Source organism: Drosophila miranda, chromosome 3 (genome assembly GCF_003369915.1).
Source record: "Drosophila miranda strain MSH22 chromosome 3, D.miranda_PacBio2.1, whole genome shotgun sequence".
Classification (NCBI taxonomy): domain Eukaryota; kingdom Metazoa; phylum Arthropoda; class Insecta; order Diptera; family Drosophilidae; genus Drosophila; species Drosophila miranda.
The window spans coordinates 14,453,419-14,475,646 of NC_046676.1; the positions used below are offsets into that span (position 1 = coordinate 14,453,419).

Sequence of the window (22,228 nt, forward strand, 5' to 3'; positions counted from 1 at the left end):
TCCACTTAATGACCCCAGCCCCAGGCCCAGCGCCAGCTGCCTAGCAGAAATGCCTTATATAGCTCATCCGCTGTGAGCGCAGCTCAGTACGCGAAAAACAATTGAAATGAGTACAGCTTCGCGGCCTTCTCTCTGCCTCTGTGTGTGCCTGATGGGTGTGACATGGGCTCTCGCACTCCCAGTCCAGACGTCTACTCCCGTGCCGAACATTAAGGTGGAGCCTGTGACGGATGGATGGTCGCTGGCAACTTCTGAGGCGTCTCAATCGGAGAGAACATCTGAGAGCAGCTCTACATCGCTCAGTCATTCGGAGACCTTCACATCGGAGAGAGCTCCTGAGATCGTTACATCAGAGGCAGCTATTTTTACTGCCTTCCCATTAGAGGCATCTACTACAGAAAAGTCCATTGCTAAGCCAAATAGTCAAGGAGAAGACTCGAAAGTTGACTCCATAACAGAGTTCTCGGAAGAGGCAAATGATCAAGTGCAATGTCTGGCTGCCTTGGACAAATTCTTGGTCAGTTCTGGTGACAAGCGAATTCTTGGAATTTTAATTTAATTGCTTTGTTTTAAATCGAAGATTGACTTTGGGGGCCGCTACCACAGTGAGATTGAGACGGAGAAGCGCCGCAATGTGTTCTGCGACAACTGGCGATCGATAAGGAAGCACAACAAACTTTTCGAACAACATATGATACCTTACGAGATGGACATCAATCAGTTCAGCGATCTGACCTTCGAGGAATGGCGACTAAAGCAAATGCCACGCCCCGGTGTGATGAGAGCTCCTGAGATCGTCACATCAGAGGAAGCCATTTCTGGCGCCATCCCATTAGAGGCATCTACTATAGTGGAGGAAATTCTCCAGACCTCCACAGAAAAGTCCATAGTTAAGCCACCGACAAACAGTCAAGAAGAAGACTCGAAAGTTGACTCCATAACAGAGGTCTCGGAAGAGGCAAATGATCAAGTGCAATGTCTGGCTGCCTGGGACAAATTCTTGGTCAGTTCTGGTGACAATCGAATTCTCTTAATTTGTATTTAATTAAGATATCTTATTTGAAGATTGACTTTGGGCGCCGCTACCACAGTGAGATTGAGAAGGAGAAGCGCCGCACTGTGTTCTGCGACAACTGGCGATCGATAAGGAAGCACAACAAACTTTTCGAACAACATATGGTACCTTACGAGATGGACATCAATCAGTTCAGCGATCTGACCTTCGAGGAATGGCGACTAAAGCAAATGCCACGCCCCGGTGTGATGAGAGCTCCTGAGATCGTCACATCAGAGGAAGCCATTTCTGGCGCCATCCCATTAGAGGCATCTACTAAAATGGAGGAAATTCTCCAGACCTCCACAGAAAAGTCCATAGTTAAGCCACCGACAAACAGTCAAGGAGAAGACTCGAAAGTTGACTCCATAACAGAGGTCTCGGAAGAGGCAAATGATCAAGTGCAATGTCTGGCTGCCTGGGACAAATTCTTGGTCAGTTCTGGTGACAATCGAATTCTCTTAATTTGTATTTAATTAAGATATCTTATTTGAAGATTGACTTTGGGCGCCGCTACCACAGTGAGATTGAGAAGGAGAAGCGCCGCACTGTGTTCTGCGACAACTGGCGATCGATAAGGAAGCACAACAAACTTTTCGAACAGCACATGGTACCTTACGAGATGGACATCAATCAGTTCAGCGATCTGACCTTCGAGGAATGGCGACTAAGGCAAATGCCGCGCCCAGGTGTGATGAGAGCTCCTGAGATCGTCACATCAGAGGAAGCCATTTCTGGCGCCATTCCATTAGAGGCATCTACTATAGTGAAGGAAATTCTCCAGACCTCCACAAAAAAGTCCATAGTTAAGCCACCGACAAACAGTCAAGAAGAAGACTCGAAAGTTGACTCCATAACAGAGGTCTCGGAAGAGGCAAATGATCAAGTGCAATGTCTGGCTGCCTGGGACAAATTCTTGGTCAGTTCTGGTGACAAGCGAATTCTCTTAAGTTGTATTTAATTAAGTTATCTCATTTGAAGATTGACTTTGGGGGCCGCTACCACAGTGAGATTGAGAAGGAGAAGCGCCGCAATGTGTTCTGCGACAACTGGCGATCGATCAGGAAACACAACAAACTTTTCCAACAGCATATGGTACCTTACGAGATGGACATCAATCAGTTCAGCGATCTGACCTTCGAGGAATGGCGACTAAAGCAAATGCCACGCCCCGGTGTGATGAGAGCTCCTGAGATCGTCACATCAGAGGAAGCCATTTCTGGCGCCATCCCATTAGAGGCATCTACTATAGTGGAGGAAATTCTCCAGACCTCCACAGAAAAGTCCATAGTTAAGCCACCGACAAACAGTCAAGAAGAAGACTCGAAAGTTGACTCCATAACAGAGGTCTCGGAAGAGGCAAATGATCAAGTGCAATGTCTGGCTGCCTGGGACAAATTCTTGGTCAGTTCTGGTGACAAGCGAATTCTCTTAAGTTGTATTTAATTAAGTTATCTCATTTGAAGATTGACTTTGGGCGCCGCTACCACAGTGAGATTGAGAAGGAGAAGCGCCGCACTGTGTTCTGCGACAACTGGCGATCGATCAGGAAGCACAACAAACTTTTCCAACAGCATATGGTACCTTACCAGATGGACATCAATCAGTTCAGCGATCTGACCTTCGAGGAATGGCGACTAAAGCAAATGCCACGCCCCGGTGTGATGAGAGCTCCTGAGATCGTCACATCAGAGGAAGCCATTTCTGGCGCCATCCCATTAGAGGCATCTACTATAGTGGAGGAAATTCTCCAGACCTCCACAGAAAAGTCCATAGTTAAGCCACCGACAAACAGTCAAGAAGAAGACTCGAAAGTTGACTCCATAACAGAGGTCTCGGAAGAGGCAAATGATCAAGTGCAATGTCTGGCTGCCTGGGACAAATTCTTGGTCAGTTCTGGTGACAATCGAATTCTCTTAATTTGTATTTAATTAAGATATCTTATTTGAAGATTGACTTTGGGCGCCGCTACCACAGTGAGATTGAGAAGGAGAAGCGCCGCACTGTGTTCTGCGACAACTGGCGATCGATAAGGAAGCACAACAAACTTTTCGAACAGCACATGGTACCTTACGAGATGGACATCAATCAGTTCAGCGATCTGACCTTCGAGGAATGGCGACTAAGGCAAATGCCGCGCCCAGGTGTGATGAGAGCTCCTGAGATCGTCACATCAGAGGAAGCCATTTCTGGCGCCATTCCATTAGAGGCATCTACTATAGTGAAGGAAATTCTCCAGACCTCCACAAAAAAGTCCATAGTTAAGCCACCGACAAACAGTCAAGAAGAAGACTCGAAAGTTGACTCCATAACAGAGGTCTCGGAAGAGGCAAATGATCAAGTGCAATGTCTGGCTGCCTGGGACAAATTCTTGGTCAGTTCTGGTGACAAGCGAATTCTCTTAAGTTGTATTTAATTAAGTTATCTCATTTGAAGATTGACTTTGGGCGCCGCTACCACAGTGAGATTGAGAAGGAGAAGCGCCGCACTGTGTTCTGCGACAACTGGCGATCGATAAGGAAGCACAACAAACTTTTCGAACAACATATGGTACCTTACCAGATGGACATCAATCAGTTCAGCGATCTGACCTTCGAGGAATGGAGGATTAAGCAAATGCCACGCCCGGTTGTCATGGATCAGGATTTCTAAGGACTAATTAAATGATTGCAAATTCTACCGATAGTTTTTAAAAATATTTATATTTATTTGGGTTTGGTTTTTTCAGTTAAGAGGATATGAGGATTTGCTCTGGTACAATATGGTTCACAAGTGTTCGGGGTCTTCGGGTTAGTTCCTCTTGCGGTTTGTGTTGTTCTTCATAGTTTGTTTTTTGTTTTCTTTCTAAATACGGGTATGAGTAATACGATAATTTGCTGTATTTCTATCATTTGAACGCACACGAATTCTACATGAATAATTTAGTTATATATATGTGTATAATTATATATAGTATAGTATATGTATACATGTTTACTGAGATTTCCTTTTGCTTGTGTTGCATTAACTGGTAATTTAATGTTCGCTTTACAAATACAATACATAAATATATATAATATATTATATATGGTTTTGGTTTAACAAATACTTGTTGTAGTTTATTGCAAGTTGCATTAACTGAACAGCTATTTTGTAATCAATATGCTTACGTTCTCCGCCATACATATGCGTATATATACTCAAGTTAATTTATATGTTTTAAGGTTTACTATACAAATCGTTTGTTAGGGCACAAGCCTGGATGAAAGCGAGTCGCTCTAACAATTCTTTGCTTTATTCCTGCAGTTGTCTCAAGCTATGTTCCGGTACAGCTTTCCACATAACAGTTCTACATTTGTTAGTTTAGAATTTACATTTGTTTTGGCGCTAATATTATAGTTATTGCATTTCTAACCAAGCGATGGCCCTGCCCTGGCCCTAAGACTACAATCGAGTATATACATACCCGCGATGGCTATTGGATATGTGATTTGAGCAGTTCTCTTCCCTCTTCTTCTCGTAAGTTGCCTCTCGTATTGCCTCTCTGATGCTGTCTCTCTCTGCTGTGGATCCGATTTGTATGTGTGTGTGTGTGTGTGTGTGTAAATTTATCTAAAATACCTCATGCCTTCCCTCTAGCTGAGGATATGGGGCTGTGGCTGTGGCTGTGGCTGTGGGGGACCAGGGCCTGGCACAACTGAAAGTCGTAATAAATACCGTATTCGAGTACAAGTACTTGTAAACACTAAATAACTAACAACGTTGAAAGCATATCCGAGGATTCCCCTAGGATATATACGGCAATAGCTATTTGTATATCTGTATACAGCAACAAATTTCCACTACAAAAAACTGCACACTCAACTTAGGGGGCTAGCTTATAAGTTATCATCTCAATCTCAAGTTATTCGTATTATTCAGATATACATATGTATGTATGCTTGTACATATATCTCCTGTTTCTTGTGGCTAAAGCAAATGCTGCTGTTGCTGCTGCTGTTGTTGTAATTTGTATTACTTGGTATCGTTATTGTTTCTGTTACTGGTTTTATATGTTCGTCATCGGTGTATTTGGTAAAAGCCAACGCTTTGTGTTTGCTAGTAGTCGTGTAAAACATTTGCCATTCGCGCTACAAAAAAAAACCCAAGTACTCTCAAGTGTGTGGACAACGGAGTAGGAGTGGGAGTAGGAGCAGGAGCAGGTGTGGAAATGCCTTAATAGGTGGGCTGCTGGTACTCCATGCCAGCCTGTTGCTGTGGCTCCATGCCGCCTGTAAATAGGACCACCAGTCAGAATCAATTTATGATTATGAACAATCGTGTTAAATCGACTCACCCTGCTGCCCCTGGCCGAAGGGCGAGGCGCTGTATTGATCGTTGTCATTGTCCATGGCATATCCGTAGGCCTGCTGGTGCACGACGTTGGCGGGGTCTGTCTCGAAAGCCGAGGTGAATTCATCGCCGGCTCCAATCAGGAATCGTTTGTAGGCCATCAGAGCGCACAGGGCCTGGACAATAGAGAGGAATATTACATAACGCCTCCGATATACATTGATTTCAGGGATTGGGACCCACCCAAGTGGCAATCGAGAAGAGGCAGAACCAAATGGCCGTCTGCATGCTGCCGGCTCCAATGCCGAGAGGAGGTGGCGGCGACGAGCTCCACTGGGACCACAAGTACAAGAACGCCACGAAGTACATGAAAGCCCACAAGCCTGGAGAAGATACTCAAATGAAAACTGCATTCCATGGTGGATTTTGATCCATATTAGGATCCCTTACCGGAGAATCCCAAGTCGGCCATGACGTAGCGCTTTCTGCTCTTCACCGACGACATCCGCTCGAAGAGAAACTCGCCGCCCATAAAGCCCATGGAGGCCAAAAAACCAAATACGCCTACCATGTTGCCATACTTGCAGGCCATGCCATCGCCATTGTAGAGACAGTACTCCTTGCCCTCCTTCTCCGTCCAGCCTTCTGAGGAAATGCAGCCAAAGACCACAACTGAAAAGAGCTGCAGAATGGAAATTCCAAGAGGTTAAGAGATGCATTCCGCTCCCATTCCCCCAGTATCATCATCATCTAATATATGTGGGTCACTCCCTCTCCCACTCTGGCATCGATTTTCATAAGCAGGTGCAATAAATCAAAAAGTTCAAGTACACAGAAAAACGGACATATAGAAGAACGGACGGACCTATGTTTGTGACCCAATTTCCGCTGAAGGCCAAGTCAAGTTTGTTTGGCCAGGAGCAGGCCTGGGGGAATGGTGTGCCGTTACGGGGTTGGGGGTGTGTGCAAATATTACGTACACTTACAAGAAAAGCAAACTATCACTCACTGGCCCTCCCCCCGAGCCCTGGTTGCTGGTGACGTGTGTACATCAAGTCCGTGGGGGGAGGACCTTTATGGAATTTAATTATAAACTTTTTATGGGCGTGAGAGTTTTTATGACCATCCTGCAGCTGATCCAATAAACCCCCTTCAAAGTGTAAGCCAGTACGCCACTGACACTATAAACAAATCCACACAATCGGTGTGTAATGCGCGTGTGGGGACACTCGCAATCCCAGCAATTCCCAGCACCACTAGTCACTTACCCAGCAGAGCGCCCTTATGACAACTTGGGGCTTCATGGCAAACGTGAGTGGATCGAAGGCTCCGCCAGCCTTGCCGCCCCCATAGGCGCCGCCATTATTAATGCTGAGTATCTGGTTGAGCATGTCCATGCTTGCGGCCGTTGCTTTTCCCACTGATGATGATGATGGCGGTGACGGCTCTTCAGTGGCGAGCTCTTTGGTCGCTTTTCACGGCCTGTTGTGAAAAATCGAATGCAGCCAAGGGCAAAGCGCGGGCGTCTCGGCCGATTGTATGTATACACGGAGATGTATGTGTATGTGTCTGTCGTATATCTCGCAATAATGGATTACAGCACATCCGATTCGGACCACAATAAAAGATACTTGAAAAATGTCCTTCGCTTTTTCCTACAAATGCAAGCACTTTCTTTGAAATCTCTGCACGCGGCCTGTCCTTTGGGGCGCACACAAAATTATCCGTTTCTTTGTATTTTATCAATGCATAATTAATGAACAAATTTCAAGGGCCAGATTTTCACTTTTACTTTTTTCTAGATTTTGCTTCCCTCTCAACGGTCTTTCAACGCGCAGGACTGCATTTTGCAAATTAACATTTCACTCCGGGAGGAACAGTCTGTAACATTTCACAGAGTGTGCGGTGCTGTTAAGTGCACAACCTATCGATACATATCGATAAGAAACAACGGAAATTTGGTTTAAGCTTCGCGGTTGCCGTTTTTAGCCAAGTTCAAAAGAGTAGTTCCATCATTAAACTTAAATAGAACTCCGTTGCTATCCTTGCTACATTTGTGAGCTGGCAGTTCCTGTCTGACGCAGATGGAGATGTCTGCAAAGAAGCAAATCGAAGAGAAAAGACAAAAAGAATACAGTCAAGGCTCGACTAAGTAGTCAGCTAATGTTCAAAAGTGAAGCAAGAGAGTTATGCAACGCACCAGGAAGCGTTTTGGCCACGAAGCAGGACAGGACGAGAAGGAAGAATACACAAGGGGGGATCATTTCAATAACTCTCCGACACGTTGTGTGAATTTAAAATCAAAAATTATTGAATATATCTTTATTTGCCTTAAAATTGTATGTTTGTAGTAAGAAAAAGTTTTTTTTTAAATGGACCGCTTTAGAGAGGTGCCAAAATGCTGCACTTACTCATTGTGCCCATGTCATAAGGACAAATCCAAACGGAGGCCAAAGCCAAAGGCGGTCACAGACGTCCACCCACAGGAATTGCCCTTTCCCATGCTGCTGAACAGGGAATGCCTGCACAAAGTGATTGACATCTACATGGACAAGTTGGCGCAGGAACATCCACGGGCAACAATGGGCCATGGTTCACCTTCCCCGTGCTTTCAGAGATCGATGCTGTGGTACTTGGAGAACTTCTTTGACGATATAAAGCGCTGCTTCGTCGGGGGCACTATTCCCGAAGTAGAGGCCTATGCAGCGTGCTGCAAGAACAGAAAAAAGATGGCATCACAAATCAAGTCTCAGGACGACACCAAAGTGCACAAAGAACCCTCGATAGCCCCCTTCAAGCCTGGCAGCACCTCGTACATCCGAAACCGGCCAAAGTGGCACCTCGAGCACGAACAAAGCCTCAAAGATGCGGCAGAGGAACGAGATCGAAGAGACCAGCAGGAAAATGAGCAGAAGGAAACTAGAAAAGACAATGCACTGGAAAAGTTTCGGACTACTTTGGAGCAAAACAAAAGGCAAAACCTTCGACGAAGACAGAAGCTTAGGCGAGAATCAGGAATCGCAAAAGGGATCCCAGACTCTGGACCATATCGTGATCCAACTCCAGAGCAGCCTCCCATCCAGGAGCCGGAAGAGAACCAAGTGGAGAAAATATCTCATGAAAAGAACTTAATGAGAATCTTTCCCAAACGTAAATCAGGTGCCTCCATACATACGCCTTTTGGAAAATACATGAAAGGCGAAGAAAGTAAAGAAAGGAAGTCGTTCACAAAGCCCTTACATGAAATGCTACACAACCAGACCGTGCCAGAGCTGACTTCTATGCTTGGAAGCTCGCACCGAATGCCGGTGATGTATCAAGAGGACTCTGAGGGGAAACAAGAGGATGCCCAGAAGAAGCGAACGTCTGCAGATGCCTCCAAAAAGGAACAGGACTCCAAGAGGAAGCGAACAACAGGACTTAAGAAAAGAGCTGTAGACAGTGCAAAAAATGAAAAGGACTCCAAGAGGCAGCGAACGACTGGCAAGAACAGATCCAAACGTGAACTGGAAGGAATGGAAAGTTTTGACAAATCTGAGAGAGCCTATCGCAAGGAAAGAACTGGAGAAACCTCCAAAAATGAACAGGACTCCAAGAGAAAGAAAACGAAAGTACTCAATAAAAGAGGTGCAGATAGCGAAAAATATGAACAGGACTCCAAGGGGAAGCGAACGACTGGCAAGAAAAGATCCAAACGTGAACTGGATGGAATGGAAAGTTTTGACGAATTTGAGAAAGCCTATCGCAAGGAAGGAGCTGGAAAAACCACCAAATATGAAGAGGACTCCAAGAGGAAGCGAACGACAGGCAAGAAAACATCCAAGCGTGATCTGGAAGGAATGGAAAGTTTTGACGAATTTGAGAATGCCTATCGCGAGAAAAAAGCCAGAGAAATCTCCAAAAATGAACAGGACTCCAAGAGAAGGCCAACGACAGAATTCAACACAAGAGCCGGAGAAACCTCCAGAAATGAACAGGGCTCCAAGAGGAAGCGAACGTCTGGTAGTCCGCGTCAGACAGCCACCAGCAAAAGACCTGGGGAACACTCCAAAATTGACCAAGGAACACGGGACGGAAGAAAAAGCATTGACAGCTTTGCCAGCATCAATATAGATGCTTTCCTCAAGGAAAGAGAGAAAGCCGACTCCGTCCAGAAGAGGTCCCTACTAAATCGTGGGAAGAAAGTCAATGTAATAAATCCAAAGTTCTCGAGCACCTTCGGGGAAATGCTAACAGGAAGAGCTGCAGCCGTACCAGAGCTCCATCCGGCCCTGAAAAGTTTCCACCAAATGCCCACAGTCAATGATACCCCCCCAGGACCCAAGCGATCGCATCGCTCGAAACATGGACAAATCATAACAGGAATACCCGCACGCACTCACGCACCCAGGAGAAATAACTTTGCGAAAATGGGCGCATACTATCACTTACCCAAGAGGCGGAAGGGACCCAATGCGCTAAGTGCGGATGTGGCTAGCCTTCTTGAACCTTCCTACATGGAGCCAATCGGCTCGATCCTTAAGGAGTCACCGAAGTTCAAGAGCGAGATTTCTGAGCACAACACCTGGTATAAAATAAGAACGAAATTCAAATCGTCGGGGAAGAATATCCCCCGTCTAGGAAATAAAGTAAACGCTGACTACAAGCCGGAAGAATTGATACCCTACGTCGCCAAAACTCAGAATGGAATAGACTCTTCTTTGTTTGGCCATGTATATGTGGGTGAAACGTCCAGTCTTACAGACAATCCGGCTTCGAAAGAAACGCGATTGCAAAAGTTCACGAACTACATCAGAGGCTCAAGACCGGATCGTAAAATACTGAGAAGAGAGGGTTCGAAGCACTCCATCGGGTACCTGTCGCCCACGAAAAGCCTGATTAGCCGGGCGAGTTGGCTGAGCAAGAGAAGCGATGTTTTCCATCCTTTAAAAGGACACGGGTCAGTGGTCAGCATAATGGAAGTGAAAACGGAGCCTGTGCAAAAAGAAAAGGAGGAAGAGTTCGTTGAATTCGATGAATTCGACTTTATGTTCAGGAACATGCCAGACCCTTTCCTCAGCGACAACGATCGGAAGTCCCAGGCTCCCTCGCCAACACGCTCAGTGACCACATCCAGGCGACCCAGTTCTTTGCTCCGTACAGAGAACACAATGGATGAGCGCGCCGCCCTGGAGGCGAAAATCAAGAAGCTCATGGAGCACTGTGCCATACGGGAGATCGCTCAACCCAAGGCGAAGCGTAATTTTGTGTCCGAGGCCATTGGTCGTACCTATGTTCCTCCGCCAAACAAGAGACCAGATCACATCAAGGCCAAGCCGAAGCCGAAGGACAAGTTCCCCACTAGGATGGAGTTAGTCCATGTGCCCAAGCCCACCAGGGCGCCATCGTTCGCTGAGAGGACCCGTCAAAAATTCCAGGCCGAACTACAGTCCGAAGAGTGGAAATATCCCCTGCTGGAGCCGATAAAGCCTGTGAAGATACGTCGCTATTCAGAACCTCTTCGCATCCCATCTCCCGAATGGGTAGTTAAATTGCTGGAGGATACTCTCGAAGCACCTCCAAAACCGGCGTATGAGCGAGGAGCTGGAGATAGCCCAGCCGCGGATGGAGGTCATTGCACTATCTGCGATCAGCTTGAAAAGAGTACGGATACATATTCTCTTATATTTCAGCTAATGCAAGTCTTTCCTTTTCATTTATTTTCCTATCCTTTAGATAAACGCGAGCCAGACTCTCCCCTGATCAAGAGGTTAAAGGCCCAATCGCGACGTCTTGAACTCCGTGCCTACTACCGACTAATGATGCTTCGAGAGCGACAGAAAAACCTGCAAGCGACTCCTGTAGCTCCCTTTCCAGAGGGAACTACTCCTTTGCCAGCTCAGAAAGCGAAGGAGTGTCTACAATGTGAACGAAATAAGCATCTAGAAAGAGCTTCGAAGAGTTTAGAACTGCAGTCACAAGCAGAGATTGTGTAACTTTTGGATAATATATCCATAGGCATCTCCAAAGAACGTATCGTCTCCGCCTTGGACAAAGTTGCCTTCATACAAATTCTGTGTTTCGATGCCCAGAGGCAGACCGGAACTCTGATTGCCAGGTGGGAGTATATATAGTACCTCAGCTGGCAACCAGGTGGCCAGTCTGCCTCCGTCATCCAACGAATGTACATATCATTTTTACAAATACAAATTAAAACGTTTTTATTTGCGTACAAATAACATACAAGAGATATAAATGCAATGCTGGCTGGGAAGATTCCCGATTTCAGAAACAGTTGAGTTTATTCGTTGGTGAAGTTGGCTGGGCGCTTCTCTGCAAAGGCAGTCATGCCCTCCTTGCGATCGGCCTGCGGCAAACAAAGAAACGATAAGATTACAAAAATAGATACGTGTATAGTAAGAGATGTCCACTTACCGTGGAGAACGTGGCGTGGAAGGTGCGACGCTCGAACTTCAGACCCTCCTGGAGTGTGGTCTCGTAGGCCGTGTTCACCGACTCCTTGCACAGCTGAACAATCAGGCTCGAGTGGGTGCCAATTTTCTCAGCAAGTTTGATCGCCTCGGCGAGCAGCTGATCAGCTGGAACGACCTTGCTGGCCAGACCGAGCTTCTCGGCTTCCTGGGCACTGATCATGTTGCCAGTGAGGCACATCTCCATGGCCTTGGACTTGCCCACGACGCGAGTGAGGCGTTGGGTGCCGCCAGCTCCGGGAATGGTGCCCAGAGCGATCTCAGGCTGGCCAAACTTGGCCTTGTCGCCGGCATAGATGATGTCACACATCATGGCTAGCTCACAGCCGCCACCTAGGGCATAGCCATTCACAGCAGCAATGATGGGCTTCTGGGTGCGTGCCACCTCAACCCAGTCATTGAGGAAGTTTCCTTGAATGCACTGCGAGTAGGTGTTTCCCACCATCTCCTTGATGTCAGCGCCGGCGGCGAAGGCCTTCTCACTGCCAGTCAGCACAATGGCGGCGATGCTCTTGTCCTTGGAAAACTGCTGCAGAGCGGTGGAGATTTCCTTCATGAGGCCGTTGCAGAGGGCATTCAGTGCCTTGGGACGGTTCAGTGTGATCACGGCCACATTTTTCTTCTCCCCCGTCACATCGGTCTTAATGAACTCCCAGTTACTGCCCGCTGCGGAGTGAAAGAGATGGCCTTATGAGGTGATCTGATTACGCAACGAAGAACGTTTGGGACCGGCGATGAAAAAAACCCGAAAATTCGCAAGTGCCGTCAAAAGTGAAGCTGGGAATGGTCATTCGCTGCAGTTCGTTACAGCTGTGGACTTTGCTCCCATGCATTTTATACTTACAGGAAACGCTGCGGCTGAATCTGGCGGCCACCTGTGGCTGTCTGCCGGCAGTCTGGAGCACGTTCTGGGCGCGGGAAGCGAAGATCTTAGCAAAATTGGCCATGTTGAAAGAAATTGTCGCCGACTGCAAATGCAATTGGTTATCTAATGACGCAGGAATCTAGTTTGAAACCAAATGATGATGCTTACGCTTGGAGCACTGGAACAATAATGTGGGGCTATAGGCACAGTGTGATTTTGCTTGGTATTTTAAAACATGATACGCGCATACTTTTGTATACCCTATTTCGTTAATTTTATATGAAGATAAAACGTAATTTATAAAGACCTTTTCTCAAATTGATATGCTTTAGACATATTCATGTATATTATTAGTATCTTCTATATATTTATCTCGATGCTGATACCTACGGAGCCTGGGATGACAAACATTTTCTCAATTCTATAATATTCTTTTCCCTAGGGTATGAGAATTAGTTCTGCCGGGAATCATTGTTGTCAACCGGTTATTAAGACAAATTCCTGGTTTATGATCTTCCGTTGAATATTACTAACTATATAGATCTCTCAGCTTTGCTCACATAAATTTATATGATTGCTGAATCAATTTTCTACTTGACTGGCCTAATCTAAATACTTGTGTTATTTTTCATTTCTATATAACGTTGAAAATGGAATTTAGTAGATGGATGAAATTGCTATATACCGAGATAATCATGATGCTTTTGACTGACGTCTTACAGCACTAAAGCTAGCCGCACTTCCCAACACTAATCTTTTGCCGTTCTTTTTAAATGTGGTAAGCGTTTAATACTTTAGTTTTAATAGTAGTTTAAATTTCAATAACGAGTTTCTTTTAGACCTTGGCTACATCCGACGGCCTTGGAGGATTGGCTGGAGTGTCGACAAGCCAAATTTGCTCTTCACGCGGCCTATAGCGGTCGTCTCTGCGTACCTTGTAGATAAGCACCAACAGGACGACGATCAGGAAGGCAAATATTGTTATGAACAGACTAGAAACGAATGCTGTGGGAGCTGCAAGTGAGCGATTTAAATAATATTAATATATATAAAACTTCGGTTTGTCTTCCACTTACTTTCACAGTATGGAAACTGATGCAGCCACTGGGGTGCATTGCAGATATTCTCGTAATCTCCTTTGAGCAAATGATCTGCTGGGCAGTCATAGTGAATCCTCGTGTCATTGGGTACTTTCGTGCCCGCATGTAGGACTGCACTGTTTGAATATTTTATTATTAGATTGACTATCTGGGGTACCACGCACTTGTCGTCTTCCTGCCGAGGAGGCAGTTCTCCCATTGATATTGTCGATTTTATCAATACTAAGTCGTTCTCTGTAGTTGTAGTTTGGTTGATAGTGGAGCTGGCTATGGCCACGCCCTCGCATAGGGTGTCCAGCTCATCATCCCCATCCAGACAATCTTTTTTTCCATCGCAAAGCTTTGAATAGGGTACGCATTGGCCGGATTGGCAGTACATTTCCCAGTTGTCGCAGTTGGCTTGCTGCATCTGGGCCCGGCACAGCCATCTTTCCTCATCGGATGCATCCACACAGTCATGCTGGCCATCGCATACTACCGTGCTGGCCACACAAGCCCCATAACTGCAGCGGAAACTATAGCCCGGACACCAGACCTTCCCACACATCTCGACGGTCTCGTCGGAGGCATCCAAGCAATGGGCCCTGCCATCGCATAGCTGATCCAGTTGAATGCAATCGCCGCTACCGCAGCGATGCTTGCACGTTGTGGTGGTATTGTGCGCTCCAGAGAAAACTACGCGGAGGAGAAGCAGCAGAAAAACAGATCGATTCTGATGCGCGGTGGTCATTCTGGCTGGCTTTCGATATTGAGACTGCCGATTCGATTTGATATTCTGGGCTATTATGGCGGAATCTCCTAGAAAGCGAAAAACCCGTTTGATGATGATATGACGATATCATGGCATGGGATTTTTTAAGCTGCTTTAGTGATTACGTTTCGAGTTTTTCCAGCGCCTGTTATAAGCGTAGCTTGTTCATGTATCAATTCATTTATCAGCTGGACTTCCCTCGGGTTATCACAATTTGTTTGACTCCAACAAAGCGGGTTTGTATCGGCTAGAACTGGGGCTGTGCCCACAACATGCAAATTTTAGCATTGATGTTAGAGAGTTCGATGCGTTTTTTGATGCGTATTATACTTTATTGCTCATTGCGAGTAAGTATACTTATGTTAGTGTTAATAAAGTCTTCAAGTTTATAATTGAAATGGTTAATTAAAAAAAAAAACTTCTCTAGACAGTGTTAGTAGTGGAGTGCACATATAGCTAGAGCTCCTCTCGTATGGCTGGCCGGAAACAAAAACTGAAATACTTGTAGTAAACTTAAGTAACGTGTCAAGGACTTTCGGCGGGGAAAGACCCATGTTCATTTCTTGTGGGCAGATACGGGCGGCGTCCCGTAGAACTTGCGCTTCTTTATGGTCCCCTTGAAGGGAGTTGCTGTAAAAATACAAGAATTTTAATCATTGCAGTGCGCTTAAGGCATTCATCTACTCACCATATATTGAAAACAAGTCCTTGTTGCTGCTGGGCACTCGCTTGACAACGGCTTCTGGCGCACGGGGTGAGTCTATGACAACATACTGCTCCCAAAATGCCACTGGTAGCTCGAGCAATGCTTTCATCACCTGCTTTTGCGTAAAGACCTCTGTGTAGATGGCATGTTGATCGGGATCCGCCGATGAATACCCCACAATGGTGGGTCCAAAGATAAGAGAGATGTTGTCGATCGGCATCAGTACCACAGGGCATTGAGCAATGCGCTGGAAATGCAGAATGAGGAAGGCCAGCGTATCCCGATTGGCTTGCGGCATCTGCTTTACAGACTTGTACAGCATCTCTTGGGACGTTGAAGTGTCTGGATTTTGCACAGCGTTGGCAAAATCTTTCCACTGGCCGGTGGGGATGAGAGGCTCGACGAGAGACCTCAGGAAATCCTTCACACAACAGCAAAGCACATAGATATCCGTCTTGCCTAAATGTGGGGTGGATTTGCCTCGCAAGAACTGCTCTTTGAGGGCTTTGTACTCCCGCTCCGACGAGGACACGCGATAAAGGCCCACTTCGGTGAGGCCGCGCGCCTCAATCTCATTCACACAGTGCACAATCAGTGCTGGAATCATGGGCGCAATCGACGGGGCAAAGTCACTGAGGTAGCCCGTCATTGTCTTTGTCGTTGGTGTTCCCGGTTGGGGCACACAGCTGACTGTGAGCAAATACCGGCAGTCAATATGACAGCGCACTGGGCAGTCCCGACAACGCAAGCCAACAGCGCCGAACCGAATGCTGTAAAGAATAATGTTGAATATATAAACTTATATGGAGAAAATGGTTATATTTATCCTACCGCTTCTGGCACTGCACACAATTGTCACCGCGCAAGAACGTCTTCTGGCTGAAGGTGTGATTCCTCATCAATGGACGGTGCTGACCGGGTGTCCCCGATTCGGCTAGCACATGCGGAGCCATGGCATTCAGCGGAGTTAGTGGTGGAGCTGTGGCCTCTTTAAAGGCGGAGCGTCGAGGCGTCGATACCAAGCCATCGGCAATCCTCTCAGGGGCTCCATCCACTGGAAACGACTCAATGGTTGACTCTGCACGGATCACTCCCTGCCCATCCTGGGGTATGGTGACCTTGGTGGTAGCACAAAAGCGCTCAGCGCCCTGACTTACATTCACTGTATGCTGTTCCACGCCAATGCCAGCACCCGAGCGCCGCATCTTACTTGTGGTTGGCGTGTGCGCCGACATGCTGCCATTCAATCCGGTACTTGTCCGCGATCTCTTGTTGCCCACACTGGGGATCGGGTTCTTGGGTAACGAAGGTCGATGCTCGTGCCAGGACTTGGACGTGCGCACGTCTAGGAAGTCGTCTTCCGAATGTGTGATGGACATGTCCGACAGCATCGAGCCTGTGGAGTTGATATCTCCATAGGATTTGTCCTCCCTGACAGCGTTCAAGGACATGCGCTTCCGGGATGACGGCAATGTGTGAAGAAAGGCCAGCTTATCGCGCGTCTCGTTGTTTAGATTGCGCTCGTGCCGCAACAGATCTGCCACAGCCATTATCTTGCTTTCCATGGCGTCTCTTTCATGCTCGGCCTTGCGGCGAGCCTTGATCTCCATATCGATGATGCGTCGGGCGTGAAACAGCTTGCCTTCCAGATCACCCATCTTGGTAAGCGACTTATCCAGCTCATTTTGTATCCTCGCGGTTTCCGCCGCATACCCTGCGCACTTTTCATGGTACTGCTCGAACATACGCAGGAACCGTAGAAACTCTGCAATATTAATCTATGGCTAGCATGCGTTCCACACAGACTAGATTCGAGTAAATTACTCACCCTCCTCAGCGGTCCCGTCGGTCAGCACTTCAATGCAACGCCGCAGATCATCAAACGACGCCAAGATCGAAAGCGTCATTTTCAGTGTATTACTTTTAACCGTAGATAGAAATCTCTGTACTGGTGCTACTCACGCACTGATTTAGACAATTTTCATACAAATTTGTATTCGTATCTGTATTTGTTTTACAATAAGTGCCAGGCACGCTGCAAGGGACGCTATAATTTTTTCCAAGTGCCGTTGTTTTCAATTCAATGCAGCTGTCTATCGATAACAGGCGGCAACAGGGTTGCATGCCGTTTATTGGCAGTGCTGTACTACACGATTCTACGTAGCGGCTTACAGCACTAGCGGAAAAACATTTGGCTTGAGTTCGATTCGTATATTTATTTATTTTAGGCACAAAAATGTCTGTTCCTTCTCCCAATCCCGGTCTCAGCTTGCACAGCAAGCGGTGGAATGGTCTGCGGCACATACTGGAGCGCGAGGGACCATTCTGCAAGGATGACTTCACAGCCTCTCCTGACAACTTGGATTTCTTGCAAACGAAATCAAAAGTCCTAATCATCGGTGCCGGCGGTCTGGGCTGTGAGCTGTTGAAGGACTTGGCTCTGATGGGCTTCGGTAATTTGCATGTGATTGACATGGACACCATTGAACTGTCTAATCTGAACAGACAGTTTCTGTTCCGACGAACGGACATTGGATCCTCGAAGGCGGAATGCGCTGCGCGTTTCATCAACGGAAGAGTTCCCACCTGCCGGGTCACGCCGCATTTCAAGAAAATCCAGGACTTTGACGATTCGTTCTATCAGCAGTTTCACCTGATTGTTTGTGGACTAGACTCAATTGTGGCCAGGAGATGGATCAATGGCATGCTGCTATCGATGCTGCGCTACGAGGATGACGGCACAATAGATGTCAGCTCAATTGTGCCCATGATTGATGGTGGTACCGAGGGCTTCAAGGGGAATGCTCGTGTTATATTGCCAGGCTTCACAGCCTGCATCGAGTGCACTCTCGACTTGTTTCCACCACAAGTGAATTATCCCCTGTGTACCATAGCAAATACTCCCCGACTGCCGGAGCATTGCGTTGAGTACGTAAAGCTGATACAGTGGGATAAGGAGAATCCCTTCAGTGTCCCCCTGGACGGAGACGATCCCCAGCACATTGGCTGGATTTACGAAAGAGCGGTGGAGAGGGCCAACGAATTCAACATAACTGGAATCACTTATCGCCTCGTCCAAGGCGTCATTAAGCACATAATTCCTGCAGTAGCCAGCACCAATGCTGTCATTGCTGCTGCCTGTGCTATGGAGGTTTTCAAATTGGCCACCAGTTGCTACGACAGCATGTCGAACTACCTGAACTTCAACGATCTGGATGGCATTTACACGTATACCTATGAACCAGAAAAGTCTGAGAGCTGCCTGGCTTGTAGTAACAAGCCACAACTGCTGCCCATCGAGGATCCCAATACCACCACACTGGATGACGTGATCAAGTCACTCTGCGACTCGCCTCGTTTCCAGCTCAAGAGCCCCGCTCTGACCACTGTGATGAAGGATGGCAAGCAGCGGACTCTCTACATGTCCACAGTAAAGAGTATTGAGGAGGCCACCAGGAAAAACCTTACACAATCCCTGGGCGAATTGGGACTGCAGGATGGACAGCAGCTGACGGTCACCGATCCCACCTCCCCTTCGGCCATGACCCTACAGCTCAAGTATCAAGCAAACGAGGTGGAGATGAACTGAATCATATTCAATCACAAGATACAACAAATTTGTTCCGCATACATATATACCACATCATGGGTATACAATAAAGCCAAAGGCTAAGAGCCTCAATTAATCTAATTATTCGCTCATGTTTAGAATGAACTTCTTGCCTGTGAATCCCTTGAAATTGAGAGCTGCTGCTGCGGCGTCCTTGAACTTCTCCAGGGGCACCATCTCATGGGTGGGAGCCACGAATTTTCCCTGTTCCATAAGCTCGAATAGTTCCTTGAACATCTGCTTGCGTTCGGGTGTATCGTAGTTCTCCTTGGACCAGCGAGTCATCCAGAAGCCTCTAAATGCAATGTCTTTGAAAATTAGTGGTCCAGTAGCCACCGTAACTGGCTCCCGGGACATGCCCCCGTAGGTAACCATAACGCCGCGGTCATCCAGATGGCGCGACACTTCCGTTGCGCTTTTGCCGCCCACACAGTTGAACGCCAGCTTTGGGCGCTTGACCTTCCCTGTTTTAAAGATGTCACTGGTGCGAACCTCTGCCTCTGTTAGCACCGCCGTGGCACCCAGGCACTCCAGCAGTTGCTTCAGCTCACAAATCTCCGGGCGGTCGCGGACAATGCCAATGCTATTGATGCCCCAGGCGCGGCACAGTTGGTGGACAGCCTGTCCAACAGCGCTGTTGGCTCCATTTTGTATGACTGTGTCCCCCGGTGACAGCTTTACAAAGTCCTTTAGCATGCGATACGCAGTGCACGGATTGACAGTGACGGTGGCCGCCTCTGCCAAGCCAACTTTTTTGGGCACGGTCATAAGCTGATCCTGATTGTAGAGGCCATACGTGGTCCATGTCCCCAGACCTGTAGCCAGAGGTATAACGTGCTCCCCCGATTGCAGGCCCTTGACATTCTCCCCGACACAGATAACCTCGCCTACGAATTCATTGCCGGCCACGGCTGGAAATTTTGGTTTGACGGGATATTTGCCTAGCGAATAGAGTAATTTAACTATAATCTGTCCACCAGCATACGCTGTATGTGTGTTTTGGCTCACCCTGAATGGTATTAATGTCCGCTGGGTTGATGGGAGCCGCCAAAATCCTCACCAGCACTTGCTTATTCTTCGGATCGGCCAGCTGCTCCTCGACCAGCTTCAAGACATCTTGTGGCTCTCCGTGTTGGGTGTACTTCAAGGACTTGGCCACCACGGACATTTGCCGGCACCAATGGGCGGCGTGACCAGGACGAAGCGTTTGACGCAACATTATTTATAACAAAAAAAAATGCAATTTTCCTTAAAATTTCAGAACAGTGCTGGATAATTCTTGCTTGGAACGATACGGCGCCTGTTGCACACTAGAATTGTGTTTTGGCGCTTGTGAGCTCTTTCAAAATCAATCCGCCCCAACTTCTGGAATTCGCTAGGACTGCATGCACGCAACTTCCGACGTGTACTTCCTGCTGCTGCCCTTCACTGCAGGTGCTTAATTCACAAATGGGAAGCCACATAGGAAGCCGTCAAATTAGCATTGAAGTGTATTCCAGCGAACCTGCCATATGTTACGCTCGCTCTAAAATACGAGTAGCTAGATAATTCCCCCTACTAATGACACGAACGCGAAAACGTCTTAACTTTTTAGCCTGCTGCCATAATTTCCATAATAATTTCATTGCGTTTGCCATTGAGATATACTAATCAATAACTCTCCATGCAATGGAGTCCAAGCCCCACTCCCCAGGTGGAGGCCTCCGCACTACCCACACTGTGGTCATAATTATACACGTCGCCTGTCGTCGGCGTCGTTGTTTTTGTTTGTAGTGAAAGACGTTGCCGGGGCTCTCATAAAGCCGTCAAACATGGCAGGACACGGGGACCTCTCTGCACGGAAGCGAAAAATCCAATAAACTAAATGTATGTGTGAATACTTTTTGAGGCTTGCGTGCCGTCGTCGCCGTCTTGGCTAAGTTTAGTTTAGATTCGACCCTTGCGCCTGGCAGTAGCCTTTAAACAATGTCCAATTTCAGTCCGAAGCAGCACCAGCAGCTGAGTCCCCGTGCCAATGTCTTTATTTTGGTCAACCTTGGCTGCGAGATGCTCTATGTGATTGATCAGCGGCTGAAGGCGCAACAAATCGCCAAGGACAAGTCGGTACAAGGTGAGTGGGTGGCCCTCCTTCAGTGCGTTTGATCCAAGCCTAAGTAACCGCTTCTGGCAGTTATCCACGATGTGACAGCAGTACTGCTGGATCCCAAGTTCATCGACTCCCTGCTGAACGGCTCCAAGCACAACAATGCCCAGCTCCTGACAGTCGAGCACTGCAAATTCATGCTGAACGATATAGCCACCTGCTCCGTGATGCGCATCGATGAGCAGTCCATGGGCAAACTGTGGAACCTGATGACCATGCTATACAAATGGCAGCTGTTCGTTTCCCGGCACCAACACCATTTGCTCGAGATAACCTTCCGACACCTGGAGGCCGTCAACAAGATGTATCCGGACACCAAGCGCCACATGCTGATTGACTTTACCAAGAACACTCTGCTGGACTTTTGGAACGCCAGTGGGGAGGAGGCGCAGCTGTCCATTTACAATACCAACAAGGCCTGGTTGGAGTGCTTCAATACGAAAATATCGCTGCTGATTCGGCTAGGTTTCCAGGCCATGGACGGCAGCTTTTTCAAGGACGTGGATCAGGAGTACTTTGGCGACTATGTCCAGACCATTGGTGACAACATGTACGTGAAGAGTGAGGAGGCGCATCAGCAGAGCGCGCGAGAGCCCAACAGCATGGACCAACTGGCTGCCCAGCTGAACATCAGTCCACTGCCTGCAGGCGAGGACCTGCAGCCGATAAATGCCCGCCAGTTCCAGGAGCAGTTTGAGCAGGCGTTTGGCAATGTTCTGTTCGATGAGGGCCATTCCTCCACCTCAACAGGTTGCGAGTTTGTGCAGCTCCAGACAGCTGCTAGGGCAAACACGGAAGCCCCCCACAGCAGGAGGGAGTCCATACTCAATCAGAATCTCATCGACTTGTACAGCAAGATGGCTTAGAAATTAAGGAGATATTTACAATTAAAAAATATTGTATTTCTCATTTAGTGGGTGTTTTGTAAAATAATTATAAAAACATGTGTCGGTTTTATGGATTCTGTTTTGTATCTCTTTTAGCATGCTTCGAATATATGTTTTCTTCGAAGATATTCAAAGACGTGGACAAAATAAATCATCATTTGAAATTTTGAGCTTGCGACAACTGTGAAATGTGTGGTGTCTGGTCTGGTGTGCTGTTTGTTGTGTGTTGTGGTGCAAATTAAAATATAACCAAGGATATCGGTCGAAATGTACAATTACAAATTACAATAAAAGTTAAGTGTGCTCCTGGTGGTTGCTGGCGTTGCCTTTG

The 22,228-nt window shown here is 47.2% G+C and overlaps 9 protein-coding genes across 11 annotated transcripts; 4 read left to right on the top strand and 5 right to left on the bottom strand.

Moving 5' to 3' along the window:
* The first annotated feature begins 84 nt into the window (after nucleotides 1-84).
* LOC108160772 lies at nucleotides 85-3,737 on the top strand. Of its 2 annotated transcripts, XM_033391529.1 has the most exons (8): nucleotides 86-517; nucleotides 581-1,003; nucleotides 1,066-1,488; nucleotides 1,551-1,973; nucleotides 2,036-2,458; nucleotides 2,521-2,943; nucleotides 3,006-3,428; nucleotides 3,491-3,737. In XM_033391529.1, exons 1-8 carry the CDS (start codon nucleotides 107-109, stop codon nucleotides 3,704-3,706), a joined length of 3,165 nt encoding a protein of 1,054 aa, XP_033247420.1. In that variant the 5' UTR covers nucleotides 86-106; the 3' UTR covers nucleotides 3,707-3,737. The 2 variants fall into 2 exon arrangements, with proteins under 2 accessions (XP_033247421.1, XP_033247420.1); XM_033391530.1 differs by lacking the exon at nucleotides 581-1,003 and having other exon boundaries at nucleotides 85-517.
* A 526-nt stretch (nucleotides 3,738-4,263) lies between these two features.
* Nucleotides 4,264-7,188, bottom strand: LOC117188141 (synaptogyrin). The gene is made up of 5 exons (XM_033391531.1): nucleotides 6,634-7,188; nucleotides 5,816-6,047; nucleotides 5,609-5,748; nucleotides 5,370-5,541; nucleotides 4,264-5,304 (listed from the first exon to the last, which is right to left on the bottom strand). The coding sequence occupies exons 1-5, from the start codon at nucleotides 6,760-6,762 to the stop codon at nucleotides 5,249-5,251; spliced, it is 729 nt and encodes a 242-aa protein (XP_033247422.1). The 5' UTR covers nucleotides 6,763-7,188; the 3' UTR covers nucleotides 4,264-5,248.
* Nucleotides 7,189-7,680: 492 nt separating this feature from the next.
* LOC108160618 lies at nucleotides 7,681-12,444 on the top strand. Its single transcript, XM_017294734.2, has 2 exons — nucleotides 7,681-11,008; nucleotides 11,081-12,444. The coding sequence occupies exons 1-2, from the start codon at nucleotides 7,738-7,740 to the stop codon at nucleotides 11,338-11,340; spliced, it is 3,531 nt and encodes a 1,176-aa protein (XP_017150223.1). The 5' UTR covers nucleotides 7,681-7,737; the 3' UTR covers nucleotides 11,341-12,444.
* On the bottom strand, nucleotides 11,549-12,961 carry LOC108160619 (probable enoyl-CoA hydratase, mitochondrial). Its single transcript, XM_017294735.2, has 4 exons — nucleotides 12,869-12,961; nucleotides 12,680-12,803; nucleotides 11,780-12,501; nucleotides 11,549-11,711 (listed from the first exon to the last, which is right to left on the bottom strand). The coding sequence occupies exons 2-4, from the start codon at nucleotides 12,780-12,782 to the stop codon at nucleotides 11,646-11,648; spliced, it is 891 nt and encodes a 296-aa protein (XP_017150224.1). The 5' UTR covers nucleotides 12,783-12,803; nucleotides 12,869-12,961; the 3' UTR covers nucleotides 11,549-11,645.
* Nucleotides 12,962-13,433: 472 nt separating this feature from the next.
* LOC117188404 (sortilin-related receptor) lies at nucleotides 13,434-14,567 on the bottom strand. The gene is made up of 2 exons (XM_033392239.1): nucleotides 13,777-14,567; nucleotides 13,434-13,714 (listed from the first exon to the last, which is right to left on the bottom strand). The coding sequence occupies exons 1-2, from the start codon at nucleotides 14,528-14,530 to the stop codon at nucleotides 13,536-13,538; spliced, it is 933 nt and encodes a 310-aa protein (XP_033248130.1). The 5' UTR covers nucleotides 14,531-14,567; the 3' UTR covers nucleotides 13,434-13,535.
* Nucleotides 14,568-14,857: 290 nt separating this feature from the next.
* On the bottom strand, nucleotides 14,858-17,335 carry LOC108159136 (rac GTPase-activating protein 1). Its single transcript, XM_017292130.2, has 4 exons — nucleotides 17,086-17,335; nucleotides 16,089-17,022; nucleotides 15,240-16,027; nucleotides 14,858-15,181 (listed from the first exon to the last, which is right to left on the bottom strand). The coding sequence occupies exons 1-4, from the start codon at nucleotides 17,162-17,164 to the stop codon at nucleotides 15,108-15,110; spliced, it is 1,875 nt and encodes a 624-aa protein (XP_017147619.2). The 5' UTR covers nucleotides 17,165-17,335; the 3' UTR covers nucleotides 14,858-15,107.
* A 67-nt stretch (nucleotides 17,336-17,402) lies between these two features.
* LOC108159139 (nedd8-activating enzyme E1 catalytic subunit) lies at nucleotides 17,403-18,948 on the top strand. Its single transcript, XM_017292134.2, has one exon. It carries the CDS (start codon nucleotides 17,494-17,496, stop codon nucleotides 18,844-18,846), a length of 1,353 nt encoding a protein of 450 aa, XP_017147623.1. The 5' UTR covers nucleotides 17,403-17,493; the 3' UTR covers nucleotides 18,847-18,948.
* On the bottom strand, nucleotides 18,833-20,183 carry LOC108159140 (enoyl-[acyl-carrier-protein] reductase, mitochondrial). The gene is made up of 2 exons (XM_017292135.2): nucleotides 19,876-20,183; nucleotides 18,833-19,808 (listed from the first exon to the last, which is right to left on the bottom strand). Exons 1-2 carry the CDS (start codon nucleotides 20,084-20,086, stop codon nucleotides 18,949-18,951), a joined length of 1,071 nt encoding a protein of 356 aa, XP_017147624.1. The 5' UTR covers nucleotides 20,087-20,183; the 3' UTR covers nucleotides 18,833-18,948.
* A 137-nt stretch (nucleotides 20,184-20,320) lies between these two features.
* On the top strand, nucleotides 20,321-22,067 carry LOC108159141 (protein OSCP1). Of its 2 annotated transcripts, XM_017292137.2 has the most exons (3): nucleotides 20,321-20,733; nucleotides 20,847-20,977; nucleotides 21,038-22,067. In XM_017292137.2, exons 2-3 carry the CDS (start codon nucleotides 20,914-20,916, stop codon nucleotides 21,874-21,876), a joined length of 903 nt encoding a protein of 300 aa, XP_017147626.1. In that variant the 5' UTR covers nucleotides 20,321-20,733; nucleotides 20,847-20,913; the 3' UTR covers nucleotides 21,877-22,067. The 2 variants fall into 2 exon arrangements, with proteins under 2 accessions (XP_017147626.1, XP_017147625.1); XM_017292136.2 differs by having other exon boundaries at nucleotides 20,321-20,977.
* Nucleotides 22,068-22,228: the final 161 nt, after the last annotated feature.

Coding starts and splice junctions, on each gene's coding strand:
- LOC117188404 (XM_033392239.1), bottom strand. CDS start 14,530: ATGACCACCGCGCATCAGAATCGATCTGTTTTTCTGCTGCTTCTCCTC. Junction 13,715..13,776: donor TCAGTTTCCATACTGTGAAA/GTAAGTGGAAGA, acceptor GCTCACTTGCAG/CTCCCACAGCATTCGTTTCT.
- LOC108160619 (XM_017294735.2), bottom strand. CDS start 12,782: ATGGCCAATTTTGCTAAGATCTTCGCTTCCCGCGCCCAGAACGTGCTC. Junction 12,502..12,679: donor ATTCAGCCGCAGCGTTTCCT/GTAAGTATAAAA, acceptor TTCACTCCGCAG/CGGGCAGTAACTGGGAGTTC. Junction 11,712..11,779: donor TCCACGCCACGTTCTCCACG/GTAAGTGGACAT, acceptor TGTTTGCCGCAG/GCCGATCGCAAGGAGGGCAT.
- LOC117188141 (XM_033391531.1), bottom strand. CDS start 6,762: ATGGACATGCTCAACCAGATACTCAGCATTAATAATGGCGGCGCCTAT. Junction 5,542..5,608: donor TCTTCTCGATTGCCACTTGG/GTGGGTCCCAAT, acceptor TCTATTGTCCAG/GCCCTGTGCGCTCTGATGGC. Junction 5,305..5,369: donor CTTCGGCCAGGGGCAGCAGG/GTGAGTCGATTT, acceptor TCCTATTTACAG/GCGGCATGGAGCCACAGCAA.
- LOC108160618 (XM_017294734.2), top strand. CDS start 7,738: ATGGACCGCTTTAGAGAGGTGCCAAAATGCTGCACTTACTCATTGTGC. Junction 11,009..11,080: donor CTGCGATCAGCTTGAAAAGA/GTACGGATACAT, acceptor CCTATCCTTTAG/ATAAACGCGAGCCAGACTCT.
- LOC108159139 (XM_017292134.2), top strand. CDS start 17,494: ATGTCTGTTCCTTCTCCCAATCCCGGTCTCAGCTTGCACAGCAAGCGG.
- LOC108159136 (XM_017292130.2), bottom strand. CDS start 17,164: ATGACGCTTTCGATCTTGGCGTCGTTTGATGATCTGCGGCGTTGCATT. Junction 16,028..16,088: donor TGTGTGCAGTGCCAGAAGCG/GTAGGATAAATA, acceptor TATTCTTTACAG/CATTCGGTTCGGCGCTGTTG. Junction 15,182..15,239: donor GGACTTGTTTTCAATATATG/GTGAGTAGATGA, acceptor GTATTTTTACAG/CAACTCCCTTCAAGGGGACC.
- LOC108159140 (XM_017292135.2), bottom strand. CDS start 20,086: ATGTTGCGTCAAACGCTTCGTCCTGGTCACGCCGCCCATTGGTGCCGG. Junction 19,809..19,875: donor GGACATTAATACCATTCAGG/GTGAGCCAAAAC, acceptor TCTATTCGCTAG/GCAAATATCCCGTCAAACCA.
- LOC108159141 (XM_017292136.2), top strand. CDS start 20,833: ATGTCCAATTTCAGTCCGAAGCAGCACCAGCAGCTGAGTCCCCGTGCC. Junction 20,978..21,037: donor CAAGGACAAGTCGGTACAAG/GTGAGTGGGTGG, acceptor CGCTTCTGGCAG/TTATCCACGATGTGACAGCA.
- LOC108160772 (XM_033391529.1), top strand. CDS start 107: ATGAGTACAGCTTCGCGGCCTTCTCTCTGCCTCTGTGTGTGCCTGATG. Junction 1,489..1,550: donor CTGCCTGGGACAAATTCTTG/GTCAGTTCTGGT, acceptor TCTTATTTGAAG/ATTGACTTTGGGCGCCGCTA. Junction 3,429..3,490: donor CTGCCTGGGACAAATTCTTG/GTCAGTTCTGGT, acceptor TCTCATTTGAAG/ATTGACTTTGGGCGCCGCTA.